Below are 24,408 nucleotides of genomic sequence, written 5' to 3'. Positions count from 1 at the left end.
AGGCGGACGCCCAAGGGTGGGCGACGGCTAGCGCATCACACCCCTCTCCTTAAAATCCCTGTGTGGTGGCGGCGTGCCGTCCTCCCATCCCTCCCTTGGGTTGCCCGTTTTTCTTTCTTTCTTGGCACCAACAGTGGTGGCGGCGTGCCGTCCTCCCATCCCTCCCTCGGATTGTCTGTTTTCTTTCTTTCTTTCGTGGCGCTCTAACAGTCGCCTGAACCACCAGCCCGACGCGCACTATACAGTTAGTCCCGTGCCCCGTGTGTTGTGTGTGCAAAAGAAACCACGCAAAATCAAGACACGACACGCGCGCCCGATCGGCCACCGCCAGCCCGTCTCACTCCGCCCCCAGCAGGTCCTCTGCCGAGCTCTCGACGGACCCCCAGTTGATCTGCTTGCTCCCGTACTCCTCGCAGCTCCGCAGGGCCGCGTGCAGCCGCTCGAGGGTGAGCTGGGGGTGGTCTAGCCGGCGCCGCGGCTCGAGCGCCGGGCAACCGCCCGTTCCGTCGAGGCTCGCGCCGGCGCTCACCTGCATCTCGACGCGGGGGGCGGCTGCGCCGGGCGCCTGCAGCACGCGGATCACGACCGCGCTCAGGTAGCCGAGGTAGTCTGCTGCGAGGTGCGCCTCCGCCTCCTCCGACACGAGGGGCACAGCTGCGGCCTTGTTGTCGAGCAGGTGCGCGGTGCGTAGCACGTTGACGAAGCTCATGATGTGGCTCTCGCTGGTAAAGTAGGCGCGCGTCAGCACCCGCCGCCGCGCGGTCCGGATGCCCTTGCTCTCCGCCTCCTCGACGTCCAGGAAGAGCAGCTCCTGCTCCTCCTCCGCCTGGAAGCTGTTCTGCGGCGGGACGCTCCCTCGCATCGGCGACGTGAACCGCCCACCAGGTAGCCCGCATCCGCCGTCCCCGAGTGTCGCCTCCTCAGCGACCGTGGCGGACGCCAGCAGGTGCTTGGACATGGCCCGCTCCAAGCCGCCGAACGTGGTCCGCGACCCATCCGCCGCCATTCGCGAGAGGAGGCGGTCGTACAGCTGCGCGAGCGCGGACGCCGCCTCGTCGCTCACACCGCAGACGCGCACTGCGGCTCGGCGGAAGGTGCGGCTGCCGTCGTCGTCACTCGCCGCCTCGCCCGCCGCCGCCCCCTCTTTGACGACGCCGGGACGGCTCGGGTCGCTGAGGCACTTGTCAATGTCCTTGGTGAGCTTGGAGAGGAGCGGCGCGCAGATCGTCGAGCCGATCTTGAGCCGCCGCGTCGGCAGGCCACCGTACTCATTGGGCACGACGCGAGTCGCAAACTGCCGGATCGCCGCGAAGAGCTCGACCACCTGAGGCAGCCTCAGGTGCGCATTATGCACCGTGTCGTAGTAGGCCGAGTCGAAGATGTCGCTGATCTTGCTGAGGTCGAACGCGGTGGAGGGGCTGTCTCCCTCGACCGCCTCGTCCCGCAAGAAGGCGCGCCGGATCGACGACCAGCGCATCCAGGCCGAGTAGAGGCTCTCGCCGAGCGCCGGCTTCTTCTGCCGGCGGGACAGCAGCCGCGGCGCGGGCTCTGGCGAATCCGACTGCCGCACCAGGCTGTCTCGCTCCTTGTCCTCCCTCTCGTCGTCACTCGCCGCGCCACTGGTCTCGCTCCCATCGCCCTGCGCGGCCTTGACCGCGGGCTGCAGGTCCGCCACCTTGCCGGCCGTGTGAAAGGAGAGGCCGTCCGCGAGGCTGTCGTCGCCGCCGCCGCCAGCCCGGCCGAGCGCGCTCTTGTAGAGCGCGCAAAAGTGGTCGCAGATGGCGGTGAGGTGCAGCTTGATCCGCCTCAGCTCATCCTGCGCGGTCGGGTCCGAGTCCACGAGCTCCCCGATGCGCGCTCGCGCGCGCTCGATGGTGGCTTCGACCGCGTGCGGCATCTCGTCGAGCATTTTAGTGTCGATGTTGATGTAGTTGAAGAGGATGGGCGTGATGTCGCCGGTGGACGTGTCGAGGTTGAGGAAAGTGCGGATCCAGTGCGCCGCGGTCTGCTGCACGCGCCCCTCGTCACTTGTGTAGCAGCGGAAGTCGAGGCGGAACGTGCTGTGCAGGCGCATAAGCCCCGCAGCGCCGCCGGGGTAGAGCGTCGCCGCCGCGTCGCGCCCGAATGCCTCGGCCTGGTGGCAGCCGCATGGCGTCAGCAGGCCGCCGTACTTCATGATGGCCTGCAGTTTGGTGGCGCGAAAGAGCCCGCTCTCGTCCGCCGCCGACTTCTTCACCTTGAGCTGCAGCTTGCGGTTGAGCCCCGAGAAGTGGCCGCCCTCCTGCAGCACCTCGTGCATCAGCTTGAGCTTGCGCTCGTCGCTGTCGTCGACCGCGCTCGAGGCGAGGTCGCTGCTCTCGGTGCTCGAGGCGAGCTCCTCGACCAGCTTCGCGACCACCTGCTGTGCGTCGCGCAGTTGGCGCGGCCGCTTGAGCTTGACCTCCTTCTTCTTTGCCGCCGCGTCCTCGGGCGCCCAGCGGTGGTACAGCGAGAGCAGCGCTGGATCGCCGGTGTTCACCTTGCACTTCATCTTGGGCGTGCGGTCGCCGTGCCGCGCGACGATCAGCACGGCGAGCAGCTCCTCGCCTGACACGCCGTCGGCGCGTGGCGACGGCGCGTTCGGCATCGCGGACGAGAGGCGACGGACCGCGGTCCTGCGGTCCTCCACATCGTCCGTGTCGCCCGACGCGGCAACCTCTTCCTGCCGCCGATCCCAGATCTCGAGGAAGCGCGCGGGCCGGAGCGAGGCCATGCAGATGGTGTGAAGCAGCGCCGCCGCGTCGTTCAGGTACTTTTCGCTCCCCTTGACGAACGAGAAGCCGTTGACGTCGCACACGTACGAGGTGCCGATCGGTGTGTATAGCATGTCGAAGCCACAGACGCCCTGCCGGAAGGCCGATGTGATCTTGGACGCGACGCGCTTCTGGTCGTCGAGGAGCCGCACCGCGTGCCGCACCTCTTTGCCGTTCGCGTCCCGCTCCACCTTGCCGTCCACTGCGGGGCTCTTGCGCGCCTCGGCGTGCGCGTAGGAAGGCGCAATGGCGTAAACCTTGACGTCGATCCCTCCCGTCGGCACGAAGGCCTCGTACACGTACGAGCCGTCGCGCCGCACGCGGTTGATGTCTGGGTTCCACTGCCCGCTCCGGTCGCCCACCTTGCGGAAGAGAGATTTGCAGCCGCCTCCCGCCGACGACGGGAAGTAGATCCGCACGTCGTGCCGGTTCGCATCCACTGGCTTCTCCACAAAGGGCTTGATGATCTTCCTCTCGCCGATAGCGACGAAATCGTCGCCCTCGACAAAGTCGCCCTCCTCGGTCGGTGTCCACGCGAAGTTCGGGTCGTCGGGGGCGTCGCGGTTCACAAAGAGCATGCGCGGCGCAGGCACGCCGACCCGCTCCAGCGTCATGCTGACCTTGCGCCGGTCCAGCAGCCACCACTGCTCCTTGAGCGAGTTGATGAGGAGAGGCGAGCGGAGGGAGACATACGCCTCCGCCTTTTCGAGCGGGAACCCGTTTGAGTGGAAGCAGACCATGCAGTCCACGACAGGCCACTCCTCGACCGGCGCGTCATAGACAAACGGCTCGGTCCACACGACAATCTCGATGCCGCCGTGCTCCTCTATCCGCTCGAGGATGGCGCGCATCGGCTTACTCCTGGCCTTCTTGGCCATGGCGCAAACGCCCAGTCGCAGGAGAGGCTCCTCGGGCTCGCCCATCCTGTATTGTGCTCGGCGTCGGCCGTCCAAGCGCCGCGGAATTTGATTGTTAGTAGCGTTGATTTCTTCTCGGTTTCTACCCTTATAAGTCTCCTGTGCCGGAGCGCCGCGCGAAGCGCCACCGACGACGAGGATGCGACGCAGCCGACCACGCAGGGAGAATGCTGGCGTCGTGCGGGAGTCATCCGGCAAGCGCAGCCGACAGCGCAGCATCACCAGAGAAGATCACCGCTGGGGCGCTGGGCTCGCAAGCGAAGGGCCGCCGTTTTCCAAAAAAGAAAACAACGTGCAAAGGCGGCGTTGCCCCTGATGAACTCCTCAAGCGCGTGCCTCGGCGTCGGGCCGCTAGGGCCAGAAGAAAAGAAATTGTCTCGGCGCCCGCGATGGACTCCTGCAGCAGCAGGCTCCTCGAGGTTTTAATACCGCGAGGCGAGGTGGTGTTGATCGCTGTTCCGCCCGACACGCAGGAGGGCACTCGCTTCGTCATATTAGGCCGCGCAAGAAGCATCATGGACGACGGCCGAAGAGCTTTGCTAGACGTAAAACTCAAGTTGAAGTGTGTCGAAACCGGCGCATCCCTCGACGGCGGCGATCTCCCGAGTGCCGCCAGCGACGAGCCTGCCCCGTCAGCGGCTTACTCCCATTCCGCTCTCGTTGCCGACGCTTCCAACACCGCCGCAGCCGCCGCCGCAACCGGCGCCGCCGCTGACGACGCTGCCGCAGCCGCCACAGCCGACGCGGCTGCCGCTTCCGACACGGCTGCCGCTTCCGACGTCAACGCCGCCGACGCCGCCGAAGCCGCCGACGCCGCCGACGCCGCCGACGCCGCCGACGCCGCCGACGCCGCCGACGCCGCCGACGCCGACGCCTCACCGCTCCTCGACCTGCCGCCGGAGCTGCTTGCGCGCATCCTCTCGAGGTGCGACAGCCCCGTTGACATCGCTCGCGTCTCGGCCGTCTCCCGCCTCTTTCACGAACCGGTCGCAGAGCAGGGCGTCCGCTTGTGGGCGCAAGTGCGAGGTTACGAGACTCTGGCGCAGCCAATGGACGAGCTGTGCGTTGTGCGGTGGCTGTGCTTTTCGGCGATGCTGCGCGAGGCCAACCCACCGGCGAGGTTGGCGGCAAGCAAGCACAGAACTTTTGGCCGTGATTACAGCATCTGCATTGACGTCGAGGGGCGGCTCTCTTCATGCGGCGAGAGCAATTTCCTCGGGCACGGTGAGGGCGTGACGCTGCTGACGTTTCCGACTCGGCTACCGTCAACGCTGGGCGGCGAGCGCGCCGTGGGCGTTGCGGTTGGGCAGGAACACGGCCTCGCTCTCACTGCGGATGGTTTCGTCTGGAGCTGGGGCTGCGGGAGGAGTGGCCGCTTGGGCCACGGCGACGAGCAGAACCAGCTGGAGCCGAAGAAGGTCGAAGCGCTGGCTTTCTTTGGCGACGACGCCGCCGTCGCTGTCTCGGCTGGAGCATGGCACAGCCTCGCCCTCACCGCCGACGGCGCCCTCTGGAGCTGGGGCGATGGAGGCTCTGGCCAGTTGGGCCACGGCGACGAGCAGGACCAGCTGCTACCCAAGAAGGTCGAAGCCTTTGATGGCCGGCACGTCGTCTCCGTGTCGGCTGGAGCACGGCACAGCCTAGCCGTCACCGCTGACGGCTCTGTCTTCTCCTGGGGCTATGGCTATGGCGCCCCGTTGGGCCATCCGTGGATACAGCGGCACCACGACGGCAGCGCCTTCCCAATGGGGCACGAGTATACCCAGCGCCGGCCCAAGAAGGTCGAGGCTCTGTCGGCGCGATACGCCGTTGCTGTGTGGGCTGGAGGCAACCTCAGCCTCGTCCTCACCGCCTGCGGCGATGTTTGGATCTGGGGCGAAGAAACGTGGATGCCTCAGAAGGTCGAGTTCTTTCAGCTCTCCGAACGCGTCGTCGCTTTGGCGGCGGGATACGACCCCCTCGCCATCACCGCCGATGGCACTGTCTGGAGATTGCTACGGCAATCTCAATCGCCGCGGGAACTGCAGCCCGAACCGATCGAGGCTTTGGTGGGGCAGCGCGTTGTCGCTGTGTCGGCTGGAAGAGCTCACAGCCTCGCCCTCACCGCCGACGGCCTTGTTTGGAGCTGGGGGGAGGGATGCAATGGCTTCCGGCTCCTTCTCCCTGCTGCGGCAGCGGCGGCGCGCGGTGCAGAGGTTGCTGAGGCTGCGCGCCAGAGGAGGGCAGCGGCGGCAGCGGCGGCGTCTTCAGCGGCAGCGGCAGCGGCTGCTGCGGCGGCAGAGCAGGCCGCGGCGGCGGAGGCGGCGGAATTGGAGGCTGTGCTGAGGACGGTACAGGCCGCCGCCGCCGCTGCTAAGGCGAAGCAAGCGGCAGCAGCCTCCGCTACGGCCAAGGCGGCGGCGGAGGCAAAGGCAGGGGCGGAGGCGGCAGCCCTTGTGGAGGCGCATGAGCAGGGTTTGTGCGAGAGTTGCAAGAACCGCTGGAGCTAGCTCACGATGAACACATCGGCGCGTGTCTCCACAACCCGTCCAAGTTACCAAGTGTGAATGGAGAATGCAGGCCATGTGATGGCATATGCAGCTTGCAGGCGTGAAACAAATGTTTCTGTATTTGGAGTTTGCTTTTTCGTGTTAACCTGGATCTAATCGACTCTATATTGGTATGCACATTCTACACAACACGTAGACAGAGACAGTAAATTACGCGCGCGTATATTCGGTGTTCCACGCCGTGATCAGGCCGTGATATCGCGTGGCCCTGCTTTTACTTTACTCTTACCCGCGTACTCGCTTCTCTCGTTCAGTGTTGAATCATCCGCTTCTCCGTGTCAAAGACGAACCGCTTGTAGTTGAGATAGATGCGCGCGCCCTTGCAAGCGTCGGCGAGCACCCCGGGCTCGAGCGAGGAGGGGAAGGCGACCTTGAACTTGGTCTTGCCAAAGGTGGAGTCGATCCTGCCCACAGGTCCGGACTCGCCCACCTGCACCTCCATGCCAAAAAAGGGCGTCATGTCGGTGCCCGGCCGGAAGAGGTTCTTGCAGATGAGGGTGTGGTCGTCGTGCAACCGCTCGACCTGCCCCTCCTTGCGCTTCCTCTTGAAGACGCGCAGCTTCGGCACCTCGTCGGGCGCGAGGCTGCGCACCAGCTTGCCGTAAAAGGCGATGCGGCACGCGTTGAGGTTGTGGTCCGTCTCGAGGTGCGAGCAGATTGCGGTGGCGGGCAGCGCGCAGGCGACCGGCTGCTCGAGCTGCAGCACGCACCACTGGTCGGGCGCCTAGCACACACCCGTGACGTGTCCGAGATACGCCCACCCCGCGTCCCTTGCCCGCGCGCCGCAGGTCCGCGCGCCGCCGTGTCGAGCTCCTCTTGGTAGAGGTGCTCTCCCCCGTCGGCGAAGCTGGTCGGCAGCGGCGCGCGCGCGACCGCGAGCGCGCGTGCGGCCTGCGCCGCCTTGCGCGCCGCCTCGTCCTTCCCCTCCACGGCCGCCTGCCTCTCCGCCTCGGCGGCGGCGGCGCCGGGCGGGCCGAAGAAGGTTGCCGTCCCCATGACGGTGGCGTGGCCGACGGTCACGTGGAACTTTGCTCCCGTCTTGCAGGCCGTCTTGAAGAAGCGGATGTGCCGCACCTGCGAGGCGCACACCGGGGACGGGGCCGTGGGCGAGGAGCGCGGGGCGGGCGGGGAGGCGGGCGGAGGCGGGCGGAGGCGGGGCGGAAGCGGTGGAAGCGGGCAGGGCGGAGGCGGGCAGAGGCGGGCGGAGGCGGGCGGAGTGCGCGCCGCCACGAGCGCGCACGAGACGGTAGAGATGTAGCCGGGCGTGCAGGCGATGCCTCGCTCGAGGGCCTTTGCGTCCAGCTGAGTGACGCAGACGCCCAGGCGGTCGCCCTGCGTGGCGGACTGGACGGGCTTGCGGAACATCTGCATCGACTTGATCTTGCGCGTCTGCTTGAGCTCGGGGAACTCGATCTCCTGGCCGATCTTGAGCGAGCCGGAGAGGACCGTGCCGGTGAGCACCTGCGGCGCGAAGACCGGTCGGCACCGCGGAGGTGGAGGAGCGCGCGGGGCGCCGTCCCCTCCCCCTGATCGGCTGCATCTCGGCTGCATCTCGGCTACATCTCGCCGTCCCCTCCCCTTGATCGGCTGCATCTCGGCTACATCTCGGCTACATCTCGCCGTCCCGTGCCCCTTGATCGGCTGCATCTCGGCTACATCTCGGCTACATCTCGCCGTCCCGTGCCCCTTGATCGGCTGCATCTCGGCTACATCTCGGCTACATCTCGCCGTCCCGTGCCCCTTGATCGGCTGCATCTCGGCTACATCTCGCCGTCCCCTGCCCCTTGATGGGGAAGCAGTGGTCGATGGCGAAGTGCAGAGGCCCGTCGTGCCTCCTCTCCGGAAGCGCCACGCGAGCCTTGAGCTCGTCCACAAGCGCACTCACCCCGACCGCAGCAGCGCCGCCGGACGCGTCGCTCGCCGCCGACTCGGCGCCGCCTGGAGGAAGAGGCGGAGGAAGAGGCGGGAGGAGGCGGTGAGCAGCGCGAGGGTAGAATGTTCCTCGGAGGCGGTGCGCGTCGTCGTCAACACGCGCAGAGAGGGCCGGCCCGGCACAGGCGCAGCGCAGAGGCGCGGGGGCGGCGCAGAGGCGGCGAGGCGCACCCGGCCGTGCAGCGATGGCCACCATCGGCGCGTCAGCGAACTTGGTGGCGGCGAGCGTCTTGCGTATGCGCGCCTTACGCCGGAGGCGAGCGTCGGGCACAGCCGAGTGTGGCGAGAGGTGGGGCCGGGAGGCTGTTTTGGGCGGTGCGGCGGGAAGAGGGTGCGTCGCACCTTCATCTTGCTGAGCTTCTCCTCGCGCCCGGCCTCCGGCAGCATGTCTGTCTTGTTGAGCACGACGATGAGTGTGTCGTTGAGGATCTCGCCGATAACGAGGCACTCAGCCGTCTGCGTCTGGATGCCCTTGGTGACGTCAATCACGAGCAGCATCAGATCGATGATCTGCGCTCCGCCGATGATCGTGCGGATGAGTGACGCGTGGCCCGGGCAGTCCACAAGCGTGACCTGCATCTGGCTGTACGCCCCGCCCGCCAGCTGCGCAGGCAGGCTGGTGAGAAAGGACGAGAAGCCGAGGTCCAGCGTGATTCCGCGCTCCTTGCTCTGCGGGTTCTTATCAAAGGCGTTGGTCGACGCGGTCGAGGAGAGAGCGCGGGAGAGGCTGGTCTTTCCCGAGTCAACGTGGCCCAGTATGCCGACGTTGATATTGAGCGTGGCACCCACGCTCGCGGCCGCCATCTCTGCGGTCGGCGGAGAGCTCGCCATGCCGCTCCACTGTGCTGCACTGTGCTGGGGTGTGCCAGCACAACAGGGGGGCCGCGCGAGAAAAGAATTTCAGCGTCCTCTTTCTTAAAATCGTTCTGTTTTCTTTCTTTCTTTCAAAGAATTTTCGCCCTCATTGCGCCAAGAGTGCAACAGAAGCTGACTCGCTCCTCGAATTCTTCTACCCCCACGACTCGGAACGCGAATGTGTGTGACAGGACCATCGGGTCCTTCAGCCACCAAAGCGAGATCACCCGAGAGCAGCTGAGCCTGCCTCTGGCCTCGCCTCCCTCTCCTTCAGGCATTCGTGGCATCCTATGGGTCGTCCAGAGTATCGACCTCTGGCAAGTCAGCCAGCCCCACTTTGAGGGCGCCAGAGCATCACGAGCCGGTATGAGCTTGAAGACCCAAAACAAGTGCGGTCTGGGACAACTCAGGCTTGCTGCTGGTGGGCCTGGGCCAGGAGAGCGACAGAGAAGGCGAGGTGGTGAGCTGAGAGCAGGAAATAGCGCTTCGTGGCACTTGCTTTCGGCGACAAGGTCATACGCGGACTCTCCAGCCTCTCGGCTCACCACCTCGCCTTCTCTGTTGCTCTCCAGGCCCAGGCCCATCCGTAGCAAGCCTGAGGTGTCTGAAACCACACTTATCTTGGGTCTTCAAGCCCACATTGGCTCGTGATGCCACGGAGAGGGCTCGAGATTGTCCCCGGTAGACCCCATCCGAGGCGATTGCGAGGGCATTACGGAGGTCATTATCGGCGCCAACGACCGCGATACGTCCCGTCCCGCAGCCCTCATGCACCAGAGTCATGGGTACAGTCATAATATGTAGGCCTTCTCTCCCACAGTTTTGAGCAATAGCCGCAAACAACGCTTTTTGGCACTTGCATCTCGTGTGAACACGCACACCGGCCATGCCGACGAAGCGGCTTCCCAGCTCGCCAGCTCGCCTTCTCTGTCGCTCTCCTGGCCCAGGCCCATCAGGATCAAGCCTGGGCTGTCCCAGACCGTCCTTACTTTGGGTGATGAAGCTCACTCTGGCTCATACCACGGCTCTTGCAGCCTCACACACGCCTGTTTCACCCACAGACACCGCCGGCACGCACTCCCAGTTCACACATGCTCAAGCACAGCCCCACCAAAGCACAGCCCTGCTCAGAATGGGCAAGGACCACCACTTAGCGACCCAGGTAGCCTCTGGCTCGCCACTGCACTCGGCTCCTCTGCAGCGGTCTCGGGCTCTCCCCACGACAGCACGCCGACGGCAGCTTTGACGTCCATCTGGTGAACCTGCTGTGGCCATAGCCGCCCCTCGCATGCAGCTCGCACCAGGGCTCGACACCGGGCCCTCTCATCCCGGTCGTGGCGGCGTGTGTGAAGGATGCGCGGCCGAGCCGCTGGCTGGCGCCGCTTGAACGTCCGAGATGGCCGCAGCACAGGCCACGCGTCGCGCCGCCGGCCAAGCCCAGCCTCTCGGCGGACCCCGGCCGTGCCAGAGGCAGCCCAGGTGGCGCGTGGAGCCGCGGCTCGGCGCTGGGAGCGCGCACGGACAAATGTGAGACGCAGCGCGACCCTAAGGAAAATTAGGCGCGGGCGCCGGGCAACGCAGAGAGAGAGAGATTTTTAGCAATACCAAACAACTCTAACACTCACACGTCATTTTGTTTTTGCAACGCAGTGGCAAGCAAACCTTTGATTTTGAAGCAAGGTCTGATATTTGGGTCTCAGATTTCAAGATTAGAGACCCCTGGAGAGCTAACGAAGTGGCAAAAACAGGCTCTAATATAAAATAATGATTTCTTTTCTAGTCTGCTGGATACACACATGGGCCTGGCGAGTAGAGACCACGCCTGCTATTCACAGCACAAGCCCTCGCCAGCGACAGCATGCGCAGCGAAAAGCCCGGATCCCCCCTGATAAAGTGAGGCGTGCGCTCTACTCGCCAGCACATGGGCTGTGCGGCGTCCTCGAACGCTGCGACGACCGAGGATGCTGTGCCAAAGGCCGTCCCGGCCGTGCTACCGTCGTCAGCCGCCTCGCCTGCCTACTCACCGCCGAAACCCCTACCGCCAGCTCCACCGGCTTCGCTGCACAGGGAACTTACGACGCGCTCGCTCGCCGTCTGCACGACACTCGATACGCTCGAAAAGGAGCTCGATGAGATGCAGGCGACGCTGAATCGCGCTGACGAGGCGCTCGCTAACGAGGCGCCACCTATTGCGCTCCGCTCGACGCTCGCCTCTCTGCACGGCTCTGCCACGGCTCTGCTCGCAACCCGTTTGGACGCGCTGCACACGGCCGATCTAACGAGTGGCCGTGACGAGGCGCGCGCCAAGCGCAAGGCCCTCGTCGCGGCGGCCGAGAGGGTGATCGAGAGGGCCGAGGCTCAGATTCGTGAGGTCGATCTCAAGAAGGCGAGACAGGCGGCGGAGGCGGCAGTGGCAAGCTCGGCGGAGGCGACCACGCAGGAGGCGGTGGAGATGACCGCAGGGGCAGTAGCGGAGGCTGCGCCAGAGGCGGCCGAGCAGCCGCCCGTGGAATCGGAAGCGGCAGGGACCACGACCGAAGCGGTACGAGCTGCAGCTGGCGAGATCGAGCGAGAGCTGACGTGACTTCCGAGTGAAAGTCTTGAATAAAGTCTTGAATATACACGCGATGTACGCGGGGAATAAGACGCGGCACACACGACAAACAACGCGGGCCCCCCGCGGCTCGACCCGCGGCATCGATAGCCGGTGTGTGTTGTTGGAAACTCGCTCTTCGCTGCGCCGGGGCGACGGCAGCCTGCCACCGATCACCTCGCGCCGTTCGGCTTAGAAGGCAGCCCTGACTTTGCCGGCCAAATCGGCCACGCCTCGAGCGGCGGCGCCGTACCTGCGTACTGCTCCGGCAGCTGGTCTGGCGCGGCGAGGCCGTGCAGCCGCTCGGTCGCGCGTTTTGGGTCGGAACTGGAGATGATGTCGACCTTGGCCTTGGTCTTCTCGTCGAGCCACGTCTTGACGATTCGCCACACGAGGGCGAGCGAGGCCGGCGCATTCAAGACGACCAATCCGCCGAGCCGCTCCGGGTAGTGGTCGGCGTCTGTGTCGGCCATCGACTTGAGCACTCGCAGAGCCGTCCGATCGATCAAGCCTGGCTGCCAGCCCTTGGCGTCGATGACCACAACCCACTGCTCCGCGCCAAGGGCTGCGAGCCGCTTGCAGTACTGCTCGTTTACCCACCAATTGTACTCGCAGAGCCGGTCGACGCTCTCGCGGTCTGGGCACAGGCGCGAAAAGGAGCACTGGCCACCGAAGTGCTTGAAGATGATGGGACGGCCCAGCTTGTCGACTCCCGGGCTGCATACGTGGGGTAGCACCTGCTGCAGCGCCGCGATCGGCTTTCCAAGGATGTCCTCCGCCGGCTCTTCGCGGCGCTCCTCCACGCGCCGCGCCTGCCGCCACTCGAGATCGGCCTGCAGCATGTCAGCCGCCTTGACCGCGTTCAGCTTGCGCGCTTTCGCGAACCGGAGGACGTCGTCCGTCGGCAGGTCGATCGGTGATCCGCGTCGTGCCATTTCGGCACGAAGCTCGGCGACCGCTGTCTCGGCGTTGGGCTGCGCTCGTGATTTTGTGCTCTTTTCGGAGAGCCAGCCCATGTACAGCGGCGGCGAGACGATAGCGGGCAGCGGCGGCTCGCAACAGCGGCTCAACGGAGCGCTTTCTCACCTGCGGCGGGCCGATCCAAGAAAAGAAATCCACGACCTCTCACAGCAGACTGGCACGGACTAGCACCACAAAAGGCACAGAAAAGAATTCTCGTGAGCCGCCCCTGCCCAATATCCCTGCATTGTGGCGGTCTTTCCCGTTCCTCCCCTCCACCCCTCCAGCCTCCCCCTCTCTTTTTACACAACTCTCACAACTAAACAGATGGCGACACAACCCTTCCCCTTCTTGCGCGTTTTCTATATCGTTCTACCGCGTCGCGATCCCGGACGCGGTGGGGTTAAGGAAGTAGAAGCCCGTCAGCTCGGTGTACTTGGCGTCGACCGAGGCGAAGCCGGCCTCCTCGACGAGGCGCCCGGTCCTCCTGTCCAGGTGGCACCCGTCGGCGAACTCGACCTGCATCGGCGTGGCTGCGCGCTGCTGCGCGGCGAGGGCGGCGTCCGTCTCGGACAGCACGTGCTCGAGGAAGAGGAGCTTGCCGCCCGGCCGGAGCACGCGCCTCACCTCGGCGAGGACCCGCTCGGGGCTGGCGACCGAGCAGAGCGTGAGTGTGCAGATCACGGCGTCGGCGGAGCGATCCGCCAGGGGCAGCACCTCGCCCACGCCGTGCGTCACGCGCAGCGAGTGGCCCTGCTCAAGCAGGCCGGCCTTGGCGGCGGACCGCCTCGCGTACGCCTCCATCGAGTCGTTCGGGTCCAAGCCAATCAGGTCCATGCGCTGCGGAGCGGCACCTTGGCTGGGCATTGCGGCGAGGTACTCCGCGTTGGGGAAAGAGCCCATGCCCAGCTCCACCACCACGGCGTCGCTCTTCGGTAGCGAGGTGAGGAGCCGGTCAAACAGCTCGCGCTTACGCCCCGAGACGGCGCGCTCATAGTCCTTCATGCCGGTGGCCATCCCACACGCGAAGCCGGCATCTCTGCGCGCATCTCGCGGGACGTCGTACGTTCGCAGGTCGTCCTCTGGCGGCCGGGTCAGGCTAGCCAGTGCCGAGGCGGGCTCGGGGCTGCAGCAGCTGCAGCCGCACGCGACAGAGCCGGCAAAGACAGCGGTGCGGCGCGTCACAGGCGCTGTCCCACGAGGGTTGGGGAATGCAGCGAAAATGGTGGAGAGCAGAGCCATGAATGCAACCAGTACTGTCCGCCCGGGCCGCATCGCAGCGTTCTGTCGTGAGTTTCCCGTTCGAGACTTCTGTTGACCTGATTTTTTTCCTGTTGGTCGTGAAGCGCGGAAGCGCCTCTTCCTCGCCAACTTCCTGTGCTATGCCACTCCACTCTCCTCTCGCGCCGCTGGATTTCAGCGCGCTATGCTGTGTGTGTAGAAGCGGCGCGCAGCCCATGGCGCAGCAGCCTCGCCTCGGCGAGCCATTTTCGCACGCTCGAGGCGCCGCGGCAGCGGCGAGGGATTGGACGCTCCCCTGCCGAGACCCCGTCACTGTCCCCAGCTCCCGCCGCCCGCCGCTACCGCCCGCCGCCCCAGACGTCGTCGGGGTCGGTGGACTTTGCCGACCCGCCTCCATAGCCGCCGCCCCTGCCGCCGCCTGCTCCGCCTCCGCCGTAGCCGCCTCCGCCGTCGCCGTACCCGCCGTCGCCGTAGCCGCCGCCGCCCGTGCCGCCGTAGTCTGAGTCGCGGTATGCGCTGGGCGGCGCCGGCGGCGGCGCGGGCGGCTTGCTCCCCAAGCCAAAGATCTTTCCGACGCCGAGCAGCCGGCTCATCGACGACACCTCGCCGAGCGCCTCCTTGGCGCGGTTGACGGCGTCGCCGACCTGGCGCGAGGCTCCGGCGGTGAGGGGGAGGCGTCGCGGTTGGGCGGCGGGCGGGGAGGGGGAGGGCCGCCACCTCCCCCTGCGCGCGCTCGTCCGCGACTCCAAAGTGGTGCAGCGCCTGCTCGCCGGCCGGGGGAAGGGTGTGAGGTGTGCGGCTGGAGGGCGGGGCACACGCGGCGACGGCGGCTGCCTTGGAGTTGTACACGTAGGCGGAGATGAGGGCGTTGAAGAGGAGCAGCGTCTGGAAGATGGGGCGGGGGGGGGCTTGGGTGAGAGGGCGGCACCGCGGTGAGGGTGTGGGACGCGGTAGCAGCGTCTCGCCTTGGTGAGGATGCCGACGTACTTGCAAGACCAGGCGACGACTGCGACGTGAGCCTGCGGCGGAGGGGCCCGGGTGGGCGGGTGAGGGGGCCGCACGGGCGCGAGGAGGGCAGGCGCACTGGAAGGGAGGGGGAGGGTGGGGAGAGAGCGAGGGGAGAGAGCGAGGAGAGACGATGGAGACAGACCAAGAGGGAGAGAGGGAGAGAGAGGGAGGGGGGGGGGGAGCAGCGAGCAGCGGGAGCAGCGACGGGAGGAGGGAGCGGGAGGAGGGAGGGAGGAGGGAGGCGAGGAGGGAGGCGAGGCGGGGCGGCACCATGAAGAGGAGCCTGCCCTGCGTCGTGTACAGGAAGCGGCAGTATGTCTCGAAGAGGCCACGCGCAAGCGGCAGCTCGCAGCCCGCGAGCACCTCCGCGGCAGGCGACACGGCGTCAGCCGTCGCGCCAGCGTCGCGAGGACGTGGGCGTGGCGGAGGCAAGGGGCAAGCGCGGAGAGGCGCAGAGGGGCGGAGGGCGGGCGGCTTGATCCGCGTTGGCTCGGTTGGGCTGAAACAGAAAGGTGCGTCTTCCTCACTCTTCCGTCCGTCTCTCAATGACCGGTCGTCCTCGCCAGCCGGGCGGGGCGGGGCGCAGGCGGGGCAGGCGGGGCAGGCGGGGCAGGCGGGGCAGGCAGGCAGGCGGGCAGGGTGGGTGAGGCCAGTGGGGCTGGTGTGGGTGCGTGGTGCAGGGTGCGGCGCTCACGAATCCAAACAAGCCGAGGTAGCCGCACAGCATCATCTCGGCCGGCCGAAGGGAGACGCCTGGGAGCGCCACGGTCGCCGCGTGAGGCCAGTCGTGTGGCTTTGGCATCCTGTGGCCGAAGAGCGGGCACCCGACGAGATCAGCGAGACTGGCGTGGAGACGATGACCCAAAAGCCGCACCCCACGTGGATCCATCGCGACACCTTGGCCGCGCCGTTGACGAAGGACTGGTATCGCTGCACCGCGCGCCCAATCTGCCCCGGCTGGCCCGGCTGCCGGGAGAGCGGAGGGCCAGTGGCACGAGGAGCGGCGCCTGGGACGCCGGCGACGGCGGGCCGAGACGGACCTCGCCCACCCTCGGGGTCATACTGCTGCGGTCGCGCCTGCGCCAGCGCGACGAGGACGAGCAGGCGGCAGCGCATCGTCGCGTTAGCCGCGCCCAGAGCGCCACCTGCAATAAGAAGTGTGCCGTCACGTACAAACGGGGCGCAAACTCATTGATCCTTCTCTTTTCCCTTCTTCTACCCTTATAAGTCTCTCGTGTCGGCGCCGACGCTCTTTTAACGTAGAACGTCCCAGCTGAACACTCGAGACACCGCCCGCCGACGATCGATCAGTCCACAATCGTCGGCCCGCAGCGACCCGCAGCCGATATATGTACATGGATGCCGCCGCCCCCCCGGCCCCTACGGCCGACGCGCCGATGCACGACCGGCCTCCGTCGGACGGCTCTCCGGCCTCTCCGGCCGCTGCCGCCCGAGCTGCTGCCGATCCAGTCCCTCTCACGCTCAGCGATACCCGCACAACCTACGACAACTTTGAGGTCGCCGGCTTTGGCGAGGTGCAGCCACCTGCTTGCCTCCATGTTCACGCTTCGCGCCCCTCCCCCCCCTCTGACGCCGCCGTATGACCTTAGGTGAGGGGCACGACTACCCGCCTGGAAGGCGCTCTCATCAGCAAGTCACCCAGGCACCAACTCCTGGGCGTTTACGCTTGACTACGAAACCATGCAGTGGATGCAGGTCGATCAAAACGGCGACGCCAACAGCTGGCCCCTGGGCGAGTTCCTTGCGCTCAGGATGAGGTGCGAGCCATGATGCTCGACTATCAGCGTGCACCAAGTCGCTCACATTCCGTGAGAGTGTCAACGGGCCGAACTCTCCAAGTCGACGGCGATCTCGAACTCCGACAACTGGACCGGTGCACCAGCCGCGTAGGACGATGGCTCCCTCGAGGACATCCCTTCATCGACGGACGCCTTCACCGCCGCCGGCCCTGGGCCATCCAGCGCGGCCTCCGACGGCCTGCACGTGATCGAGGTACAGAAACGGTGGCTGCCGCAGCTCACACCCTAATCTATCTGCCTTAGGCACGGAGCCAACGGAGCCATCGCGCATGCCCGCATCGCGTGCGGCTCCGAGGTCTCCCGCCGAGACCGGCTCGGCGCGGCGCGTGGCCGCACGCCGCCGTTGAAAAGGCGATAGGAGAGGGGAGAGCGCCGGCCACATCGAGCGAGCGCTGACGTGTAAGGTGTCTGCGCTGCTCCGGTGTGTGTGGGATTATGCCTCCCCCCATCTGTGCGGCGAGGTGTTTGCGGTGGGTGCGATGGCCGATCGTGTTTGCGCGATAAGTCAGTCAAAGCAGTCGTGGCACGTGAGCAGAGTCGCTGCATGCAACGGCGACTGCTTTGACTGACTTATGAGTGGCACGCGTCTCTCACTGCCCGCGAACAACAGAGGCGGGTCCGCCGCAGGTCCCCCACTAGTCTCTCAAAAGACGGCTCGCTGAGCACGCTACATGTATCAGATACCCAAAGACGCCGCAGTCGCCTACAGTACGCCTACATGGACCCACCTGCAGAGGAGCCTATTGACGAGGTGGTGGCCGTCGCGTCCCTAGATTGGCTGCAGATATTGTCGGACGCAGCGCTGGGGCCCCTCATCATGGAGCAGGGCGCCTACGACGTCAAGTATCCTGGGCTGGACGACACCATCTTTCGCGCGCTACGCTGCCTTCGGGCGTCGGCGGTGATGCGGCTGCTCTGCAATGGCGCCGGTTGCAGCTGCGATAAACCCATCCGAGCTGCACCTGAAGCTCTTTTCAGTCCCGGCTCGGCAGAGTGTCCCCCTGCCGACCGTGACCGAGGCAGAGGAGATTGAGGACCAGCCGGAATACGCAGAGTTGGTTGAGGACGAGCACGAGCACTCCGAGGAGCGGTGCGCTTGGGTGCCGATGCCAACCCCGACCCTGGCAGACGAGGATCCGCTCACCAGTCTCGCTGCGCGTACTGGCGCGGCGCTGGGTGTCCAGATGGCGGTTGCGGCTGCCATGCGGGAGGGTTGCGGCTGCTGCGCGCCAGGAACCTGGGCATTTTCGTTCGCAGCCTCGATGAGCATTGACCTGTGCCACAGAGCCTGGGCGATCTCCGTGGAGCGCGTGTACTTACATACGCGCGGCTGGGTCGAGTCTGCTGCAGGCGAGCTCCTGGGCGTCCAAACGTTCCACAAGAGCGGAGAGGCGTGTGAGTTGCTGCGCTCGTACGCAGCCGTCCTGATGCCCGCGGCGACCCTGCGCGAAGTTCCGGCGGAAATTGGGCTTGAGCCGTTCGAGCCAAATGGCGACGGTCGATCAAGCATCGACCTTTATGGTCGCTCCCGCTGGAACGACCTGGCCTCTGCCTACAACCCCGCGTTTGGCATGATCGAAGGCGACCTCCACGCGAGCGACGACCGTGGAGGCGGAGGCGATATGCAGCCAGTCTTGGACCGTGCGCTGGTCATCACAATTCAGGGCCTGCTTCGAGATCTGCCCCGAACTATCGATGAAGCCGTGGCTACAAAGATTTGCCCCCGCCGCGGATGCGACGTAGGCGATTGGCGGCGGCGGCCAGAGGCGGAGGCAGAGCGGACCGCGCGGGAGGCGGCGCAAGCGGAGGATGACGAGCACCGGGAGAGATTCTGGGGTGGCATCACGTCACTGCGGGGCGGATTCGCCTGGCCTGCCGCGGCTGCAGCTCTGTCCGGTCCACAGAGTATGCCTGGGGTAGCGTGGCGACCACGCGGAAGAGACGAGCACGGCGATGAGGACAGGAGCGAAGTTCGGCTTGTTGAGGTGCTTGTGCGGTCTCCCATGGGGCGGCTTGTGACGAACCGATTTGGCGGCTCGCGACCACTCCTGCACGTCGTCCTCGTCTTCCGTTTGGTACCAACGGAAGGCGACGATGACGACCCGTGTGACCCTCCGGAGCTACGTGTCGAGGGGTACCTTCCCGACATAGTCCACATGGACTTGCTCGCGAGTGAGCGCCGCTTGTCGAGGACGGACCGAGGTGCGTGGGCCAAGCGGCTAAAGGCGCTGAGGAACATTCGAGCATGCTTGCCGGCGGGTGGTGCGCAGCGCGACGTCAAGGCTTACGATGGTTGTGGGTGATTCCGCCGGATGTTTTTCTTCTCTTGTTTTGTGACCGCTTCTCTCTCAGTCCTTCGCGTCCCGTTCACGTAAACGCACAACCCCGGGCCCCGTTCACGGTCGGTGCTGGACTGTCCTCGAAGGCGAAGGTCACCGGCCACCATGGCTGAGAAGCGCCCACGGGACGGAGCTGATGGGCCGCAGCGCGCGTCTGTGCTTCGCGAGCTTGGCGAGCTCTTCGTCTCCAGCGGCGGCAGCAGTGGCGGGCTCCGCACCGCCGAACTCAGCGAGGGCGGCCACGTCCGCTCCGCGTGGCCTCTTACGCTGGTCGATCTCGACCCGGAGAGCCAACGCACGCGCGGGCCTCCGGCCGGCAAGCTCCGCTTTGAGTGGCGGTGCGAGATCTGCCCTCCGCGCGGCTCTCCGTATGGCGGCCGATGGTACCGGCTCGCGGTGCGCGTGCCGGTCGGCTATCCGCAGGAGCCCCCGCGGCTGCAGATGCTCTCCATCATGCTCCACGCCGAGGTGGAGATGCGCGACCCGTACGAGGGCACCTTCGACGACACGTTTTACGACGCGCTCGAGGCGCGCGCGCTGCTCGCCGCCTGCCCCGCCTGCCCGGGCGGCGGCAGCTCCGCCGAGCCTCCGCCCGAGCCGACGGGCGCGGCAGGGCTCCGCTTCGGGCTCGGCGAGCGGGTCGAGTGCAAGGCGAGCGGCGGCTGGCGGGCGGGCTCCGTCGTCGCGCTCCGCTACCGCGAGCCTTCCTGGCCGCAAGGCAAGACGGTGCCGTACCAGGTGCGGTGCTCTAGCGGGCAGCAGCAGCAGCGATGTCATGCTTGTCGTCATTCTCACGGCGAGTCGGTGGCGTGCGCAGGTACTCCTCGACGGTGGGGCGTGCGTGTACGCGCCACTCGACGAGAGCCGCGTCGTCCGGCGCGTGCGCGGGTCGCCAGCCCGCCCTCCCAGCTACTCGCTCCGGCTGCTCCTCGACCTGCTGTTCGCCTCGCTCTGCGGACCCGTCTCTGCCGACCCCGCCTCGGTGGGAGCTGCGGCGGCGAGGGTGCGCGCGGCGGCGGCGGCGGGGCCCGAGGTCCCGCCCGCGTGGCTGGAGCCGCCTCCGCCAGAGGCGGGCGAGGAGGAGGGCGAGGAGGGCGAGGCCGAGGGCGAGGCTGCGATGGCGCTCTCTGCTGCAGACGGCGAGGGCGAGGGCGAGGGCGGGTTCGGCGGAGTGCTTTGGCGGCGGCTCGCCTCGCGGCACCTGCGGCAGGTGCGGTACGAGAACAAGTACCGCTCGCTCGCAAAGGCGCCGCGCTTGTTCGACCTCGAGGCTGGCTTCCGGCGAGAGTGGCTGGCGCCGTCCTTCGCCGCCGCCTTGGAGGCGTACGAGGCGAGCGGCGACACGGGCCCGCTGCGAGGGATGCTCGACGAGGTTTCGCCGGGCGTGTACACCTTCGAGATGCTCTCGCTCCCCTGCTGCGACGCGCTGCTCGACGAGGTTGACGCGTACGAGGCGAGCGGCATGCCTGCGATGCGGCCGAACTCGATGAACAACTACGGCCTCCTCCCTCGAGGCGCGACGCGGGGGTGAGCAGCGCCTCTTCACGGCGGGGTGTGTGAATAGGCCTCGTCCTCAACGGACCGATCGGTCTCGAGCGGCTGATGGACTCGCTGCAGGCGCCATAGGGGGGAGAGATGGGGAGATTGGGAGGGATGCCCGACTGGGAGATGCTGTGGACTCGCTGCAGGCGCGGTACGTCGCGCCGCTTGGCGAGCTGCTCTTCGGCTCCGAAGGTGGACACCGCCGCCCCTCATATGTGTGTATGGACGTGTCCCGGACGTGTCCCGCACGTGTCCTGCAGGCGCCTCCCTCGACCACCACCACGCCTTCGTGGTGCAGTACAAGGCGGGGCAGGCCTCGGACTCGGCATGCACAACGTACCACAGCGAGCAGCCTTCTCGGAAGCTTCTCGGAGCCTTCCCCGTAGGACCTCGGCCTCGACATGCACACTGACGCGTGCGACGTCACGCTCAACGTACCGCGCCTCAGCCGCGACTGCACCGGCCCGCAGCCCGACCGGAGCCTGCCCGCGGCCCTCCCCGTAGGTCTGCCTCGGCCGCGACTTCACCGGCGCGGGGCTCACGCTGTGCGGCTTGCGCGGGGGCGAGCCGCACTCGGGAGGCTGCAGATGCACGCCCCTCTCCTCCTCACGTGGCCGCCTCTCTTCTCCCTCAGGCGAGCCGCCCTCGAGAGGGGGCGGCGACGGGCGCGAGCGCACGCTGCGGCACGTGCACGCGCACACGCGCGGCCACGCGATCCTGCACCTCGGCAGGCAGCGGCACGGCGCGGACGACATCGTGACGGGCGAGAGGTGCCCCACTCTCTCTCGTGCGGAAGAAGTCGCGCGCGCGAGCCGCGTCTCTTGACCGCTGCTCCGTGAGGGGCGCAGGTACAACCTCATCCTGTGGAACAAGTCGTCGCACCACCGCCTCTCCAAGGACTTCCTCGCAAAGTACCGCTCCCGGCCGCCCGCCGCCCCGGGGGGCGAGGCGGCGAGCGGCGGGGAGGAGGCGGCGCCGCCCGACCTCGCCTGCCTCTCGTACACGCACGACGACGACTACGAGAACTACAAGCCGTACCCGCCAGGCAAGAAGCCAAAGCCGCGCGGGCCAGGAGGCGGCTGATTCTGATGCCCGTAAGCGGGCCGGCGGGACAGCCGCGCTGCCGACGGCAGCGGGGCGCCGCCGCCCGCGGACGCGTCGGGCGGAGCAGGCCCGCGCCGCGCCCGGCCCCTTCCCCGCCGCGAGGGGGGGGCGTCGGGCGCGCGCATGACGGCCGCGGCCAAAACGGCTCCCACTCGGAGCGCGGGCCGCGCGGCCTGAGATAGGCGCGGGAAGCTCGGCAGGTTGTAGAAGAGAAGTGTGTGCGCCTAGAAAAAGGGAAGGGAGGGGGAAGAGAGAGTCCTTCCTTCTCTGTGTCATTTTGCGGTGTTGCTTGTTCTCGCGGTTTCGCACCTAGATTTTTCCGGGATGGCGCGCGTGTTTCGCTTTTTCAGTATCAAGAAAATCCGCAGAAAGCAGCCGCAGGCGCAAGCTGCCAGCTCCCCAAATGCAGCTCCCCTGCCGCCCTTCTGTACCTCTACTATCTTCTGTGTCGTCGTGCTCAGGGCGCGGGGACACATGCATGCACATGCGCACTTTTTTGTTTTTTAAGTGAGTTTGACTGTACGAAAGGGGAATTTTTTTTGGCGCCGCTGGAAATTTCACGCACGGCGCCTGTGCTTGCGAGCACGACCAAGACGACGATCACCGACTCAGCTTGCTTGCCTTCGCCGGTCAAGATATGGCGGTGGTCGCTGTACTCGCCGTGCTGGCTCAGCTTCCCCCGCAAATACCCACTCAACCCAAGACCCACCACTGGCTGACTCCCGCAGCGGGCCAGTCGGGAGGCGTGTGCCGAGCGACCGGCACTTTTAAAGAACATGGTGACATCATTGAGATCAAAGAGTGGGGGCGCGGCGACCCGCTCGGCACGGAGGAGACGTGCGCGACCAAGTGCGGCAGATCGTCGCGGTGTAAAGGGTACGAGTTCTACAGCGTGCCCAAGTCCTTCTCGCGGTGCGAGATGCATGCCAAAAAGCCGACGCATATCGCCCTCCGTGAGGGCGCTACGTGCAAGGTCAAGGGCGCCCCGATGCCGGGATTCGTGCCGCTTCCGCCGTTGGCGGATCTTGGACCGTGCCTCAAGGCCAACCTGCGCGAGGCGCACCTGCCGGGCGATCCGGAGTTCAGAGCCGCCAACAAGTGCCGCAACCGGCGGGGCGACATCAGCAACCCGGATCCGGTGGCCGTCGCCCGCGTGCACTCGGTGTCAGAGGTGGAGGCGGCGGTCCAGTGCGTCGTCGCCGCAGGGATAGACGCGTGCGCGCGAGCCGGCGCGCACGGGTTCGAGAACGACGCCTGCTGCTCCGGAGGCGGCAGCACCCTCACGTCCCTGTAGAGCCCCGACTCGCTTTCTGGCATCGACGCCTCCTCACCCTCCCTTACACCTCTCACTCTCACCCCACCTCTCCCTCACCCACCCACGCTCTGTTCGCGGGAAGGCGTCATCATCGACGTCCGCGACTTGAACGCCCTCGAGTACGACCCCGCCACCGGCCTGGCGACGGCGGGCGCTGGGCACACCTGGGGTGAGGTCGACATATATGTGTATATACCCCTCTCCGTAGCACTTCTGTGGGGCCTTCTCCGAGCCGCGCCGGAGCCTTCCCTCTGCAGGCCAGCTCTACTACAAGCTCTCCCAGCACGGCCGCGTCGTCCCGGGCGGCACCGAGGGCGGCGTCGGCGTGGCGGGCCTGACGCTCGGGTGCGGGCGTGGCATGCTGACGCAGTGGCTCGGCCTCTCTTGCGACAGGCTGCGCGGGGTCGAGTTCGTGGACGCCGACGGCAAGAGGCAGCTCGCGTCCAAGGACGTGAACCCAGACATGCTCTACATGGCCAAGGGCGGCGGAGGCGCATCGCACCTGCACCGCCTACACCGACTGTTGCGCCGTCTGACTGTTGCGCCGCCTGGGCGCTCACAGGCAACTTCCCGGGCATCGTCACCAAGTTCGAGTTCGACACGGACCCGGTCCCGTCGTCGGTCGTCTCGAAGAGCTGCATGTTCGGCGAGTGGGACGGGAAGAGGGTCCTCAAGGCCTGGACGAGGCACATGTACGACATGGGCGACAGCAAGCGACAGATGTTCTCCCACATCACATCCTTCTCCAACCCGGCACACTGGGCATTCGAGGCGCCCCCCCATCCACGCTTCCTCCATATCCCTACCCCCAGCCCCCCGCCCACCCTTCCCCCCCGCGGCGCAGTCCATGTGCTTCTCGTGCGATCAATCCAACCTCGACCGCTTCCACGCGATCGTCGACCAGATCAACCTCGAGGCGTCCGGCCGGAGGAACGGCGACGGCTGCCACGTCCGCGACTACAACGGCCCGGGAGGGCCGTGGCTCCAGAAGCTGCTCGCCGAGCCAGGCGTCGGCGGCGGTGCGCCACGCCGCCCCTGCGCCTCACACACACACGTGCCGCCGGCGTCCCCGCCCCTCACGACACGCCCCGCCACCCCGCTCCGACTCAGGCGCGCCCGAGAAGCTCGCCGGGCCACCAGAGGGAGGCAAGTGGGCGGCCGACCACGGGTCCTCCAAGAACGGCGCCGTCAACGTGCCCACCTACGAGCTGTCCGACGCCGCACTCGACGCCCTAATCGACCGCTTCCACGCCAAGCCGCTCGACCTCGGTGCCCCAGGGGGGGATGTGGGCCACACACCCCTCCGCCACCCCGCCCCCACCCCTCCGCCACCCCGCCCGTCCGCCCCGTCTCGCCCCCTCCCCTCCGCCACCCCGCCCCCTCCCCTCCGCCACCCCGCCCGTCCGCCCCGTCTCGCCCCCTCCCCTCCGCCACCCCGCC

At 66.9% G+C, this 24,408-nt stretch overlaps 9 protein-coding genes across 9 annotated transcripts; 4 read left to right on the top strand and 5 right to left on the bottom strand.

Moving 5' to 3' along the window:
* Positions 1-337: 337 nt before the first annotated feature.
* Positions 338-3,715, bottom strand: EMIHUDRAFT_68296 (hypothetical protein; the record flags this gene model as incomplete). The annotated part of the gene is made up of 3 exons (XM_005760563.1): positions 338-851; positions 1,047-1,750; positions 1,841-3,715. 3 exons carry the CDS (start codon positions 3,713-3,715, stop codon positions 338-340), a joined length of 3,093 nt encoding a protein of 1,030 aa, XP_005760620.1.
* Positions 3,716-5,641: 1,926 nt separating this feature from the next.
* EMIHUDRAFT_359015 (hypothetical protein) lies at positions 5,642-6,350 on the top strand. Its single transcript, XM_005760562.1, has one exon. The coding sequence runs from the start codon at positions 5,852-5,854 to the stop codon at positions 6,032-6,034; it is 183 nt and encodes a 60-aa protein (XP_005760619.1). The 5' UTR covers positions 5,642-5,851; the 3' UTR covers positions 6,035-6,350.
* Positions 6,351-6,508: 158 nt separating this feature from the next.
* EMIHUDRAFT_312073 (selenocysteine-specific elongation factor) lies at positions 6,509-8,994 on the bottom strand (the record flags this gene model as incomplete). The annotated part of the gene is made up of 7 exons (XM_005760561.1): positions 6,509-6,955; positions 6,994-7,149; positions 7,189-7,332; positions 7,489-7,784; positions 8,023-8,196; positions 8,362-8,434; positions 8,533-8,994. 7 exons carry the CDS (start codon positions 8,992-8,994, stop codon positions 6,509-6,511), a joined length of 1,752 nt encoding a protein of 583 aa, XP_005760618.1.
* A 1,972-nt stretch (positions 8,995-10,966) lies between these two features.
* EMIHUDRAFT_217769 (hypothetical protein) lies at positions 10,967-11,624 on the top strand (the record flags this gene model as incomplete). Its single annotated transcript, XM_005760560.1, has 3 exons — positions 10,967-11,040; positions 11,113-11,416; positions 11,571-11,624. The coding sequence occupies 3 exons, from the start codon at positions 10,967-10,969 to the stop codon at positions 11,622-11,624; spliced, it is 432 nt and encodes a 143-aa protein (XP_005760617.1).
* A 187-nt stretch (positions 11,625-11,811) lies between these two features.
* On the bottom strand, positions 11,812-12,654 carry EMIHUDRAFT_217768 (hypothetical protein; the record flags this gene model as incomplete). The annotated part of the gene is made up of 1 exon (XM_005760559.1): positions 11,812-12,654. The coding sequence occupies one exon, from the start codon at positions 12,652-12,654 to the stop codon at positions 11,812-11,814; it is 843 nt and encodes a 280-aa protein (XP_005760616.1).
* A 248-nt stretch (positions 12,655-12,902) lies between these two features.
* On the bottom strand, positions 12,903-13,880 carry EMIHUDRAFT_359014 (hypothetical protein; the record flags this gene model as incomplete). Its single annotated transcript, XM_005760558.1, has 1 exon — positions 12,903-13,880. A coding segment is annotated over exon 1 (895 nt), but the record flags the coding sequence as incomplete, so codon positions are not given.
* A 57-nt stretch (positions 13,881-13,937) lies between these two features.
* On the bottom strand, positions 13,938-15,987 carry EMIHUDRAFT_438405 (hypothetical protein). Its single transcript, XM_005760557.1, has 7 exons — positions 15,673-15,987; positions 15,543-15,601; positions 15,119-15,211; positions 14,788-14,859; positions 14,666-14,725; positions 14,558-14,602; positions 13,938-14,484 (listed from the first exon to the last, which is right to left on the bottom strand). The coding sequence occupies exons 1-7, from the start codon at positions 15,962-15,964 to the stop codon at positions 14,179-14,181; spliced, it is 927 nt and encodes a 308-aa protein (XP_005760614.1). The 5' UTR covers positions 15,965-15,987; the 3' UTR covers positions 13,938-14,178.
* A 258-nt stretch (positions 15,988-16,245) lies between these two features.
* EMIHUDRAFT_465646 (hypothetical protein) lies at positions 16,246-21,982 on the top strand (the record flags this gene model as incomplete). The annotated part of the gene is made up of 14 exons (XM_005760556.1): positions 16,246-16,383; positions 16,760-16,872; positions 16,912-16,963; positions 17,130-17,195; positions 17,420-17,569; positions 17,688-18,967; positions 19,094-19,745; positions 19,825-20,534; positions 20,572-20,741; positions 20,810-20,862; positions 20,936-20,983; positions 21,054-21,111; positions 21,184-21,319; positions 21,398-21,982. The coding sequence occupies 14 exons, from the start codon at positions 16,246-16,248 to the stop codon at positions 21,630-21,632; spliced, it is 3,861 nt and encodes a 1,286-aa protein (XP_005760613.1). The 3' UTR covers positions 21,633-21,982.
* A 256-nt stretch (positions 21,983-22,238) lies between these two features.
* EMIHUDRAFT_438403 (hypothetical protein) lies at positions 22,239-23,584 on the top strand (the record flags this gene model as incomplete). The annotated part of the gene is made up of 4 exons (XM_005760555.1): positions 22,239-22,921; positions 23,051-23,137; positions 23,226-23,459; positions 23,531-23,584. Coding segments are annotated over exons 1-4 (1,005 nt in total), but the record flags the coding sequence as incomplete, so codon positions are not given.
* Between the last annotated feature and the right edge of the window lie 824 nt (positions 23,585-24,408).

The sequence above is a fragment of the Emiliania huxleyi genome (assembly GCF_000372725.1).
Source record: "Emiliania huxleyi CCMP1516 unplaced genomic scaffold EMIHUscaffold_75, whole genome shotgun sequence".
In the NCBI taxonomy this organism is placed as follows: domain Eukaryota; phylum Haptophyta; order Isochrysidales; family Noelaerhabdaceae; genus Emiliania; species Emiliania huxleyi.
This window is presented reverse-complemented; position numbering and strand designations above follow the sequence as displayed.

Bases quoted from the DNA above. Each gene is read 5' to 3' on its own strand.
- EMIHUDRAFT_359015 (XM_005760562.1), top strand. From the start codon at position 5,852: ATGGCTTCCGGCTCCTTCTCCCTGCTGCGGCAGCGGCGGCGCGCGGTG.
- EMIHUDRAFT_438405 (XM_005760557.1), bottom strand. From the start codon at position 15,964: ATGCGCTGCCGCCTGCTCGTCCTCGTCGCGCTGGCGCAGGCGCGACCG. The intron at 14,726-14,787 runs GTCCCACACCCT...CCCATCTTCCAG, and splicing joins AGGCGAGACGCTGCTACCGC to ACGCTGCTCCTCTTCAACGC. The intron at 14,485-14,557 runs GTGGCGGCCCTC...GCCTCGCGCCAG, and splicing joins ACGAGCGCGCGCAGGGGGAG to GTCGGCGACGCCGTCAACCG.